Source organism: Anastrepha ludens, chromosome 2, assembly GCF_028408465.1.
Source record: "Anastrepha ludens isolate Willacy chromosome 2, idAnaLude1.1, whole genome shotgun sequence".
NCBI classification, from domain to species: domain Eukaryota; kingdom Metazoa; phylum Arthropoda; class Insecta; order Diptera; family Tephritidae; genus Anastrepha; species Anastrepha ludens.
The window spans coordinates 177856695-177869755 of record NC_071498.1 but is presented as its reverse complement, the minus strand read 5'-3'; the positions used below and the strand labels follow the sequence as shown (position 1 = coordinate 177869755).

At 38.4% G+C, this 13061-nt stretch overlaps 1 protein-coding gene across 1 annotated transcript; it reads left to right on the top strand.

Annotated features, from left to right (window-relative positions):
* Positions 1-10151: 10151 nt before the first annotated feature.
* Positions 10152-11533, top strand: LOC128855939 (carbonic anhydrase 2-like; the record flags this gene model as incomplete). Its single annotated transcript, XM_054091201.1, has 5 exons — positions 10152-10269; positions 10339-10604; positions 10712-10862; positions 10921-11000; positions 11103-11533. Coding segments are annotated over 5 exons (729 nt in total), but the record flags the coding sequence as incomplete, so codon positions are not given.
* Between the last annotated feature and the right edge of the window lie 1528 nt (positions 11534-13061).

The window sequence follows — 13061 nt, the reverse complement described above, 5'->3', positions numbered from 1 at the left end:
AACAGCACCAGATTTTGCCAACTTGTCGCACGAGCTGCTTTAAATCACGGACTGGCTTTCCGGCAAGACTCTTTTTCATAATTCCTCACACATTTTCAGTGGGGTTGGCGTCTGGGGACTGGGAAAGCAGTCCATTACTGTGACGCCATTTTCTTGTTTTGTTGTTTTTCAATGTGTTTTTCTGAGAGCAGTGGTTCTGATGATGTGGGACGGTAGGATATGTTCTATGTTCGCCCCCTTCAGTCGACGTTCGATGTTGTTGATACTCACATCTATTCCCTTTTTAGCAAGAACCGATCGTACTTGGCGCAGTCACAAAGTAGGGTCCCGCTTAAAAAGTTGCACGATCACCTTACCCTGCTTTTTTGTCGTCATTCGCTTCAAGCTGCGCTCTGAAAAGTCATCAACATTTTAGTACACCTTATAACGTTGATTCCACATCACAACAAACTTTTTGATTCTTTAGTTACTTTTACAGCCGCGGCCGCGGCCGTAAGATAATTTCGGCCCTTTCGAATGCGTACATAAAAATACCGCCTCGAAACGCTTCGCGTACTTCTCACTCATTTTTGTTTGGTCGCTTTTACGAGAAAGTTTACGACAATAACCTAAAAGAGCACTGGCGCCGTAGCCTTTGAGTGAGACTATTATGCAGCAAAAAGCATAACGAAATATATCTTGAAGTTACAAGAAAAAAAATCCGGTTCTTTTCTTCTGACACAGGTTGTAAAGATTAATGTTAGTCTATAAGAATATTTGTAGTTCAAGGCTTGAAAACAAAATATAAGTAAATATACATAGAGTAGAATGGGGTAAGATAGGTATGGGGGCACAATAGGTAGGTGCGGTTTTCGTCGCACTGTTTTTGCAGAGGTCACTCGTCTTATGTGAATTGAATACGTGGTGGGGAACACCGTTTGCGACTGTCATTTCGGCCGTCACCATTCATTAGTTATCCTAGTTCTGGCGTCGTTTAGTTTTTTGTGAGCTTTTCTCCGACATAGCATTTTTTTTATTCTACGGTGCAGTGCATTTAATGTAAGTAAATATTTGTCAGGTGAGTTTTATTTTACGTAGAAAATAATGCTGAACACGAATAATGTGTTAGTTTTTTGATATTATTGTTTAAAAAAAAAATATCGACACTAACATAAAACATGTGCTTGGGGGCACTATAGGTCAGCCGTCTGGGGGCATTATAGGTCACTACTTTTAATTGAATAAAATAAATTTTAATTGTTTTTGCAGCAAAATGGTGCGTAATTATGTGCGAAAAACGCCGAAACGAAATGAAGAGGATGTAAAAAACGCAATCGCGGCAGTCCGAGATGGCGCTAGTGTTCGATCAGCCTCTAAACAATTTAAAAATCCATTCGAAACATTACGTGCTCGCGTGATGAATTAAAGAAAAATTCCTAACTTTTATAACATGTGCAGTGTTCATACTCTATAAATAAAAGTTAAAACGTTAATTTCCAAGCCATGTACATTGTTCTTTTCCTCTCACACATAGTGACCTATCGTATAACCAAAATGTTAGCAGATAAATAACCTTTCAAAATCTTGCTTATTTTTCAAAATCAATGCAAAAACACCGTAGCAAGAGCTCTCCAAAAAAAAATGACCTATCTTACCCCATTCTACTCTATGTATTAGGGCGGGTCGATTTGAAAATCGCTCATTGCTCTGCGAAAATCATATTCTAGGGATCAAAATAAGAAACTTTGCCGAAGGAACCATACCTCTAAAACGAATTCTGATGTCCCCCAATTTGGGTCGAACGAAAAACCCCACTTTGACCCATTTAGAGTGCTCCAATCGAGTCCAAATGTATGACCGACCCCCACTAACTTTGGACGGCGGATCCACCCATGCCAGTGGCACACCCTCTGGAACTCCCCTGGGGGGCTGCCCATACAATCATTTCAAAATATCACCAGTTTTGGCCTTTACATGAGAAAAGAAACTAAAAAGTTCGACCCAAATAGGGGGACATCAGAATTCGTTTTAGAGGTATGGTTCCTTCGGCAAAGTTTCTTATTTTGATCCCTAGAATATGATTTTCACAGAGAAATGGGCGATTTTTTTGCCTTCCCACAAATCGACCCGGCCTAATGTACAGTAACCTTGAACAGGCAGCTGCGGTTGTCGAGCATTTAGAAACATATATTTACATACATGTATGGGTGCAAACATATTTACGGAGCCGCGGGCACTCGACTTGACAAAAATTGAATATTGACAAATAATTCTACGCGAAATATTCCAATATTGACTATTTTCGAATTGTCGAGAAAATTAGCATATGGGCGGCTCGTTTTATGAATGAAAGTACTTGCTCCTAGAACTATGAGCTCGAATTTATAAATCAATTTTTTGATGATGAGTTTTTGTTGCACAGTACAATAGTTGAAACTGCTCGGCGCCGCCGCGACTGTTCAGCGCTATGGCAACTAGGATGATGGCCGCTACGCCTGCGCCTATTAATGCATTTTGTTCTTGTAGTCGCTAGTCATAGAATTTTAGCTTTCGACGACATACGCATTTACAGGAATAAAGTGAGTGGCCTGTGTGTGCGGTTGTATGTAGATGCATATGTGTATATTAATAAGCATTGTTTTGCTGGAAGTTCAGAACACAAATATGTATGTACGTACATAGGCTAGGCCATAGTATAGCATACATACATATGTATAAAAAATTCAAACCAAGCGTCCTACGAATGTTTGCGTGTATGTTAGTACGTATGTGTAATATACGCGTTACGACGCTCATAATAGCAACCGCGTGTGCTGTATTGCGTCCGTATTTTTATATTCGTAAATATTTTCATTTTTAAATATTTACCGCAATTATGCCGAAAAATAATGCAGAAAAGTGTCGTGAATATCGACAGAAAAAAAATCAAAAACAACAATTGACGCGGTATTTCAAAGATATGTTGACAACATCGAAACCAAAGCATTTGTATCATATTTTAGCTATCATAAGTCACTCGTATCATTTGTTGAAATTGAAAACATTGAGGATGAATAATAATAAAATGAAGAAAATAAAATATGAACTTTATAGCAATATTATAATGAACCTATAATTATCTTGCTCCTAATGCTGCTTTCGTCTTATTCTCTCTCAGTTTGTTTTACGGAAGGTTTCACTTCTATCGCGTCTAACCGTTAGACTGGTATTTTTTTAATTTGACACTGCTTCTTGATGGGAAAACATACCGTTCAAGCGATGCAAAAGTGTATGGAGACTCCGCTCCACCGCTCCATCAGAAACAACAATAAAAAGATGGAGACGAGACTCCGATGATGCACAACACAGTAGACGTGAGGAAATGAGGCGGTAAACCCAGAAAACATCAATAAAATCCACAAACTCGTTCTGATTTATTGAAAAGCGAAGTTGTATGAGTTAGCTGGCATCGTAAAGATATCAAAAGCTTTATATTGCATGGGCATTTCACTAGTTATGAGAAAGCTCTGTTCAAAGTGGGTGCTCACTGTTGACCAGAAACGTCACAAATCAATCAAAACAATGGCAACACCACATGAACTCAACCTCGAATTGCTCCCACATCTACCTTATTCGCCAGATTTGGGTCCCAGCGACTACTGGCTGTTCGCAGACCTAAATAAATGCTCGCTCGAATGAAGAGGTCATCGCTCAAACTGAGGCCTATTTTGAGGCAAAAGATTAATCATTCTACAAAAGTGGTATTGAAATGTAAGAGTGGCCCTGAATGTGAATGATTTCGTTGTTCTTAATGGGAATTACATTGATGAATAGAGCTAATTTTGAGCAAAAAGAAATGTTTTATTTATTAGGTCCGGGACTTTTCAGCCCATGTGCTAGTGCAAAGAGTTGCTGAACAACCTTCTTAACAATTAGGTATTTATGAATCGATTATTTGGCGGATTTTACCTGTAGATGTACTCATGGAATCGTATTTGGAATAAAACGAGTGAAACCTTAACGAATCTAAATTTGTATATGTTTTATTAAAAAAAAAAACATACGAGTATAGGCGCGTCTTTTGAAAGACCCTTTATAATTCGGTGAAGAAATGCCTTTCGCATGATGTCATTCTCTGGTGTTTTTAGGAAAATGTGAAAATATTCGCACATGAAACAAGTTCTTTTTTTTAACGCTTGTGGAGAAAATAACCGTTAAAACTGGTGTAAAACAGTCATACTCCAGCATTCCTCCGATAAGCGAAACCAGTTGCATGGAAAACTTCTATAAACTTTACAGAGAATGGCAAAACGTAGAAAATTAGACGCGGAACTATTTAGAACTTTTATGCCAAAAAAGTGTTTAATTTTAAAAGCCTGTAAAGGCAATTATGAAATAATAAAGGGTAGTACAGTTTAATTTTCACTTTATCTTTAGTTGTATGGCAAAATTATCTGAAAAGTATTTTTATATATTATATATATTTTTTTAATTGTAAATATTTAAATTGCCATTGTTTGCGTGCTGAAAAGATTTAACCATTTGGAAACTTCACGCAGAAAATATTTCAATGAAAATGTTTACTTTTTTATTAAAAATTAAATAAAAGCTCTTTTGTCAAATGCAACAGTTGTTGTCTACGAGAAAATAAATATGTATAGGTCCCGTAAATGGACTTCCATAGCCGACTACGTTCACTCAATACTTTTTTTACTTGTTAATTTCAAAAAAAAATACTATTTTTTGTTTTAACATCTTTTTATTAATTCTTAAAAACATATTATTTTTGCTGCAATTTTTACTTTTTTTTGATGGGTCAGGTAAGGTTCAAAATGTCTTCGCACTTACAGCGACCGTCGCCTACTGCGTCGTGTGGTGTGGCCACTAAAACGATCCCTCCTCAAGTTCTGGGGAGACACCCTTCCCGGGACTGCTTTCTATATTACATTGGAAGGACCCAGAACGGCATCCATAAAGGACCAATTCTATTCACCCACCATATTTGTAGCCAGCTTTCATGCTATAGCCTTGTCTTCTTGTGTCTCTACCTGTGTGGTTTCGCTTTGTTGCACTGTGGCGAGCGGTGGGAGTGCGGTTGGCTGAGGCAACTCTGAGTGCCTGCTTTGCACTGGGCTTTGCAGTTTAGCACAATTACCCATACTTCGCTGCCGTACAGGAGAATTGAGTTTCTGTCTGCCATTATTAGCTTTCTTTGCTCTGTGTTGGCCCACCGGTGTTTGCCATTAATCTACTTAGCATACCCGTGACCTTTGCTGCTTTGGTAGCCGCATGCCGTATTTGGGCCCAGAAAGTAAGCCTGCAGTCAAGTTAAATACCTAAGTATTTCATTATTTTTTGGGTCACTAAGGATTTGTCGCCTATTTGCATGCTGACCTCGAGTGCCATGTGACCTCGTGCCATAAGGATGGCGTCAGTTTTATGTTTGGCGAGTTCCAGGCCGTGGTATTCAAGCCATATTTGCGTCCTCATCATAAAGTGATGCTATAAGGCTTGTCGAAAAAGCTTTAATAATAATAATTTCCATCGGTAACCCTTAATCCCTTGAGAAAGTATTATTTTTTGTGTTTTAAAGTATGTAAAAAATTTACCCTAATAGTTTTTTTCGACGGCCACCTTTATTAATTCCTAAAAAATATATTATTTTTGTGTTTTAGAGTTCATAAATAAACAACTTTTATAATAAGTTTCTTTCATCAGTAAATTGCATTCTTGAGCATCTGAATCAAATCCAGTTTCAGTATTTTAGCAGCTAAATTTTAAATTTATGTAAATAAGTGTAGTTTATGGGAAATATTTATGCGTAACTAAAACTTTTTTATTTAACTTAACTTAACTTTTTTATTTTACTTTAGTTCTTTTATGTATATTTGTACGAAGTTAGCTTACAACATAAATCTTATAAGCAACTTGTGTTAAGAGCTATGCAACTAAGCCTTAAGCTCTATTTATAGTTTGAAGCTTATTTCACATCTCTGAAGAAAAACTCTCCATTACTTTGTAGCTGTCAAAAATTCATGCCTCCATTGGTTAGGTTATACTGGCTGGCCGAAGTCATGCAAGGACCATTTTAGTCAATAGCGATGCCAGATCAGGGCCCTTTTTTTAGAGAAAATATGCTTCACTCAAGATGTGCGCACTGTTTGCGAATTTTAGAAGTCGCTCAAGCTCCGCTTCAGTGATACATTCTAGTCTTACAAAACTGAAAGTACCCAGGCCGCGCTGCCATAGTGAAGTATACATTTATTTCTTTTCAACTCAGAGTTCTTTCTTCGCTATTTTCTATATAAAATTCAAGAAAGAAGTGATAGGTCGACCGGAGGGAGGTGCATCTTTCACATCGAAATTTCCAGAACAGAAGCGAGCGAACCATTGTTGTGCTACACGAACTGATACAGCATCGGTTCCGTAAACTTCACAAATTTCATTGGTGGCTTGCATGGCATTCTTCCCTTTTTTATACAAAATTTCAAAATATAGCGAATTTCTTCATTAGTTTCACTCATTTTTGAACAGCTATAACTTTTTTTCAACTTCTCCGAATTTAATTTTTTTTTTGGTTAAATGAAGCTTAAAATGTCACCTTTCTAACACTATATGATATGACACAATGTGATTGGTAGCACTGGAGATAGATGACTCCAACGACATCTATTGACAAAATACGAAAAGACTTTTTCGACTACCCAATATATACCTATAAGTGTACATATGTACAAGTATGTACATATGTCAGGATTCTATAGTGATCCGAAAGGAGCCCCTCGGTGAAACATGCCAGTTGTCAACCCTTAATGAGCCTAAATTTGACACTGGGGTTATATTAATAACCTCCTTCCTAATTCTATTATAGTATGTATATTGGAAGACTACCTCGGTTAAATATATCAATATTAGTAGAGTGTAAGCATTCAAAAAGAGACTCACCTCGTCTGTTTATGTCGCTGCTACCCCGTGCCGAATGGTGCGCATTCCGTCGCAACCAACCTCCACGTGCAGACCTCTCACACTGGTCCATTGGACAAGGTCTCTGAGAGCCTGCGATGCGGGTCATCTTCTTCAAAACACAGGTACGCCGATGTAAGCAGAAGGATCCGACCTCCGCTCTACTCGCATACTGCCATCACCAGGTCTGCGTTGCAAAACTGCCATTACAGTTCTTCCTAACCAAGATGAACTTCTTATCTTACTTTGAGCGGCAGAAACCTATAGCGTGTAGTTGAGCTTGTCAAGACCAGCGAATTTGTCTTGCGACGATTCCTGTATTAGAGCCACCCTCACTCCTACCTCATCCAATATAGAGCAGCATATCCTCCGTTGCCGCCCTACAGTGATGCAAATTCATTTTCCTGTTTCTACGGGTAGGACAACTTTAAGATGCCCTATCCCGTACCTCAATTTACCATGCAGGCCTTTAGGATTTACTTCGATGATTGCTATTACTTCGCCATAGATCTTTGCCGTTTTCCATATCTCTTGCACGGCCTCTCACTAGGGTCCAATCTGCGGGATGCTTCTCTTCATTTTGACCTTTTAGCAGTGAGAGTGTAGAGATATTGGAGGTGGGATCCACACCCTCACAGTCGTTCGAAAAAGTACATCCTTCAAAGCCATAGTTCGTTAAGGCTACGGATATGAGCTGTAAGAAGCTCTAAGGACTCGTTGTTGCTGCATCCGACCATCTCGACTCCTTTGTGCGATTTGACGTCATCAGACAAGACAATGTTTTTAATAGAACCTTGAGTGATCTATGTAAGAATAAATCTCATTATTTTCTCTTCCAAAAGTAGCCGTTTATCGTTGGTTATTTTGCCTGCCGACTGACCACGGTCGATAATGACTACCTGTAGCTCCGGCGGAGAGTTAAAGCTAGAAATGGCTTCAAACGCTTGTTATCAGACGCGCGTTTAACGTCGAATCTTTGGCACTTTGAAGATGCGCTTGCGGTTTTCCTTGCCAAAGCTGCTGCCTGTGAAGTCAAAAGTCTTAAGTCGAGGACAGTCTCCGTTTCCCAAGGCCTTGTTTTGACTGAGGCCTTCGACTTTAAAGGCTGTTTCAGCTTTTACAAGGGGCATACAGTCTCGTTCGTCTTTCTTGTTCGGCTGGATTACTAGGGAGCTTCGCGTTCAACTACCGTCGTATTCAAAGCATGTTGCTTCTCATACTTGCTTCTTCACCACCGCCTTATCTCGAGATGATTTGGGTAAAATTTGCTCTGCTTGTCAAGAAATTTGACTGCGTTTTTGTAACCCGGTATTGTCATCTGCTCCAGGGTTTTGTCCGTCACATGCTTCTTTGGAGCATCATCCGATTTAGTTTCCAGATCAGTGATCTTCAGATCAGTTGTGGGCTTTACAATCTGGTTCTTGGATACTGCGGATATTCAAGAGATACCCGTTCGTGGTGTAGACCGTGTCGCCGACTACTGTTCGATCCGACAGATCACTTTCGGAATCGCTACTCATTTTAGCCTGCTTTAGGACAGGTTGTTTTACCCCAGTAGTTTCCCGAGTTCGCCAACTGAACAACCGGGGGCTCAGTAACATAAAATAAAATAATAGTTTATACATTTACGATTATTGTAATGCTTTTCTAAGAATTTTGATTTATTTCATTCTCGCTGTAAAAAAATTCCAAGATATGCATACTTTTTCGCTGCTAGAGTGGACTAATTCCTAAAGAAAAATCATTAAAATTGCGAGAGAAAATGTTTTTAGAAAAATTTAGTTTTCCAGCAAAGTGTCAACCATAGTATGCAAAATTTTTATTTAATATGGAAGCATACACACTTAATCCACCGCCACTGGCCGCCGTAGCCGAATGGGTTGATGCGCGACTACCATTCGCAAGTGAGTAGATTCGAATCTCCGCGGCTGAGTCCCCAACATGATAGAAGAAGTGTTTTCAAATAGCGGTCGCCCATCGGCAGGCAATGCAAACCTTCGAGTGTGTTTCTGCCACGAAAAAATTTCTCATACAAAATATCTGCCGGTCGGAGTCGGCTTTAAACTGTAGTTGCCTCCATTTGTGGAACAGCATCAAGACGCAGGCCACAAAGAGGAAGAGAAGGTCGGCCAAACACCAAGGGTGTAAGCGCCAATTATTTATTCATTTATTTGTTTAATTTAAAACAACATCTAGACGAATCTTTGGAGAGACGCTTTATTTTTGAGATAGAATGAATCCACTTTTTATATGTTGAAACTAAATTTTCCTCCGTCCATCTGATGCTATGTGACATAACTCCCATTATCTAATGGACCCTAGGGGTCTAAGTGAGATCTTTTTACAGATCAGCCAGCACTACCTAACCTACAATACCATTGCATATGAAAACTTAAGGGGTTAGGGGTAGTCAGAGGCCCGAAAAAATGATGATTTTCAATAATTTTCTTTTGTTAGTCAGTTGCTTTATTTTACAAAAATAAAAACATAGCATTAATACATCAGGTTTCGACTTGAATTTAGCAAAATTAAAAAAAAAATTTAATAATTGTAAAAGTTATGGCTGTTAGTGTGGAGCCCTTTTCTCCAGAAGTCCCTTGCGTTGATCATCTCAAGCCCTTGGAGATTCATCTAAAATCAATCGGACAAGAGAAATTAGATTTATTAATAGATAATCTTAAGCCTGATCGAAGCTTTTTTTTCAAAATTGGCAATATGGCGGCCTCAGGAAATATTTTTCAGATTTTCAAGAAAAAAACCGACAATTAATTGTTTAAAAAAATCAAAACTTCTGAAAAAAAATCCTTCGATTAGCCATGCGTTTTTTGTTTTTCAAAAGCAGTATAAATTTTATTGAAATCTAACAAGCGATTTTTAAGTTAAAGTGATCACCAGTTTAAAATACATAGTTGTGAGAAAAACGCATTTAAAGTTTTGCTCTGGAGCTCTGGATCGTCCGAGCGCCCTTTGTTTTTTGTTGAATAACTCGAAAAGTATTTGTTGGATTCACTTCAAATTTTCACACAAAATTGTTAAGGTAACACACTTTAAGAAAATGCAAAAGCAATCCAATTTTTTGAAAATTCTGACTACCCTTAGACCCTTAAAAATGTATTATTGACAAAAAAAAACTGAATGCACAAAATAACAATTCGGGTAATTAATTTTTTTCAATTCTGCATAATTTATTTTATGAATAAATGAAAATGAAATACTTTAGTTAAATATTTCTTACACCGTTTACGTACTATTTCCAGTCTCAGGCTGGATCACTTGGGCCTCTTATCTTTAAAAACTATGCAAAACCTTTTGCTCATCCGCTCAGATTGGAAAATAATGGCCGTACAGGTAATAAGCGACATTACGTTTTTCTTAATGTGGTCCATACATATATCAAATTTTCTTTTCATGCAACAGCTTCCATTAGAATACCAGAAACTAGTCGCGGACCCTACCCAACCGTTACTGGTGGTCTATTGCGAGATGTCTACGAGGCGCAATCGGTGCATTTTCATTGGGGCTCGCCGACTGGTGATAAGGGCTCTGAGCATGCTATAAATGGCCGTCGTTATGATGTCGAATTGCATATTGTGCATAAAAATATGAAATACGGTAACACAGAAGAGGCAAGACGGTATCCAGATGGTGTGGCTGTATTGGCCATTATGCTGGAGATTGTGGATGTAAGCAGGCAGAAATGTAGAAAAATGAAATAAGAATTCTACTGTTCCTATTTTGTGTGCCCTTTTTGTATGCTCTTTTTTATACCCCATGACATAAATACTTGCAGAATCCAAAACAATACTATCCCGGATTGAATAAGGTTTTCAATAAATTACCAAGAATTGTGGAAGCTGGAACGAATGCAACTATAAATCAACAATTAACTCTAAGCCATTTTTTGGGTGACGTTGATACCAAGAATTTTTATGCCTACAAAGGTGTGTGGCCATAACAGATCTTCCATAATTTAGATTTCTAAAACTCATTCATTTCCAGGTTCACTTACCACACCACCCTGCGCGGAGGCAGTTACTTGGCACGTCTTCCCAAAACCACTTTTAATATCGCGAGATATGGTAATGCATACTTACTTACTTACATACTATATTAACTAAACACAATTCGCTCAACATCAAATCAAATAACTTTCCGCATTTCAAATCTTTTGTTACATGCAGATCAGCAAATTCTTCCAACTTAGACAGAATAATGGCACACCGATTATAAATAACTTCCGGCCTCTACAACCATTGAATGGTCGTGCTGTATACAGACGTAAAGGCGGTCGTTAGGTACAACTACAACTTTCCAATCACAATGGCGTTCCAGTTGGGAAGTGTTGGGTTTGGGCTATCGGAACGACTCGGGCTTATTTATATCCAGCCAAGGACTGACTAACACAGCAGCATTCCGCAAGCATTTGCTGCGAGTGTTTTATGCTGTTACAAAAACAACCACAATGGATTTAATTGGTCAAAACCTCCACCACCTATAATTTAGTGTAATTTATTTAATGGTAAATCGATAGTATATAATGCCATGTGTTCATACAAGAATATTAAGCCTATAAAAGATATCGAAAATAAACGCATATTCCTCTTAGACTTAATTCAGGTGTTTGAGTTGAACTTTGAGCCTGGGTTTATTAAAAGATTTATAGTATAATGATATGAAAAATATTTTTTTTGTACAATATAACCCGTTATATCCCGCTGTTAAGAGTATTTTTGCCCTTTTAGTCAAAAAATACAACAAAAAAAATCAAACGATTTAGGAATTATTATTGATTCATTACTATTGATTCCTCCCAGTTGTTGGCCTTGAGTTTCCCATGTCGCCCATCTTGATCTTTGTTTGCCTTTTGCTTTCAATGCAAATGTTTTAGCGTAAGCTCTCCTGAGTTACATTCTCATGGTATGGCCTAGCCATCTTAGTCTTTGGGCTTTGATGAACCGCACAACATTTTGCCCTCTTATAAGTTGCTCCAGTTCATGGTTCCATGTTGTACTCGCCCCTCGCCTTTGTCTTTGACTGCACCGAAGATTAGCCTCAAGATTTATCTCTCGATTACTTGGAGTTTGTGTTTGTCTCTGTCCAAGACTCTGATCCGCAGCAAAGAACTGATAGGACTATAGATCTATACAGAGAAGTTTTGCAAGGTCTGTTCAGCTGCTTCTATTTAAATAGTTTAATAAGTGAGTAGAATACTCTATGTGCTGCTTATGTTCTCTGGTAGATTGTGATGCTCATCGCGTCGTTATGGGTTAGTTTAAACGTCAAATACGTGAAAGTTTTCACCGCTTCAAATTCATCTGCCCCGATTTTGATTGTACCAGATGCCACATCAGTTTTCCTGCACATCAACATATATTTTGTTTTTTACTCGTTAATTCTCAATCTAAAATATTTGTACTGAAATTATACAGTCTGTGTCAGAAAAAAGGAGCCGCGATCATTCATGAAGTATAAAAGATATTTATTAAAATTTTTTTTTTTCAAGAAAGTATGTCGCAATTACTCAATAAGTCGTGTAGTCTTCTTCGTTATCTTCTTCATGCTTTGAACCAGCTTTTCTGCGTAGCTCGTCGACAAACAGCACCAGATTTTGCCAACTTGTCGCACGAGCTGCTTTAAATCACGGACTGGCTTTCCGGCAAGACTCTTTTTCATAATTCCTCACACATTTTCAGTGGGGTTGGCGTCTGGGGACTGGGAAAGCAGTCCATTACTGTGACGCCATTTTCTTGTTTTGTTGTTTTTCAATGTGTTTTTCTGAGAGCAGTGGTTCTGATGATGTGGGACGGTAGGATATGTTCTATGTTCGCCCCCTTCAGTCGACGTTCGATGTTGTTGATACTCACATCTATTCCCTTTTTAGCAAGAACCGATCGTACTTGGCGCAGTCACAAAGTAGGGTCCCGCTTAAAAAGTTGCACGATCACCTTACCCTGCTTTTTTGTCGTCATTCGCTTCAAGCTGCGCTCTGAAAAGTCATCAACATTTTAGTACACCTTATAACGTTGATTCCACATCACAACAAACTTTTTGATTCTTTAGTTACTTTTACAGCCGCGGCCGCGGCCGTAAGATAATTTCGGCCCTTTCGAATGCGTACATAAAAATACCGCCTCGAAACG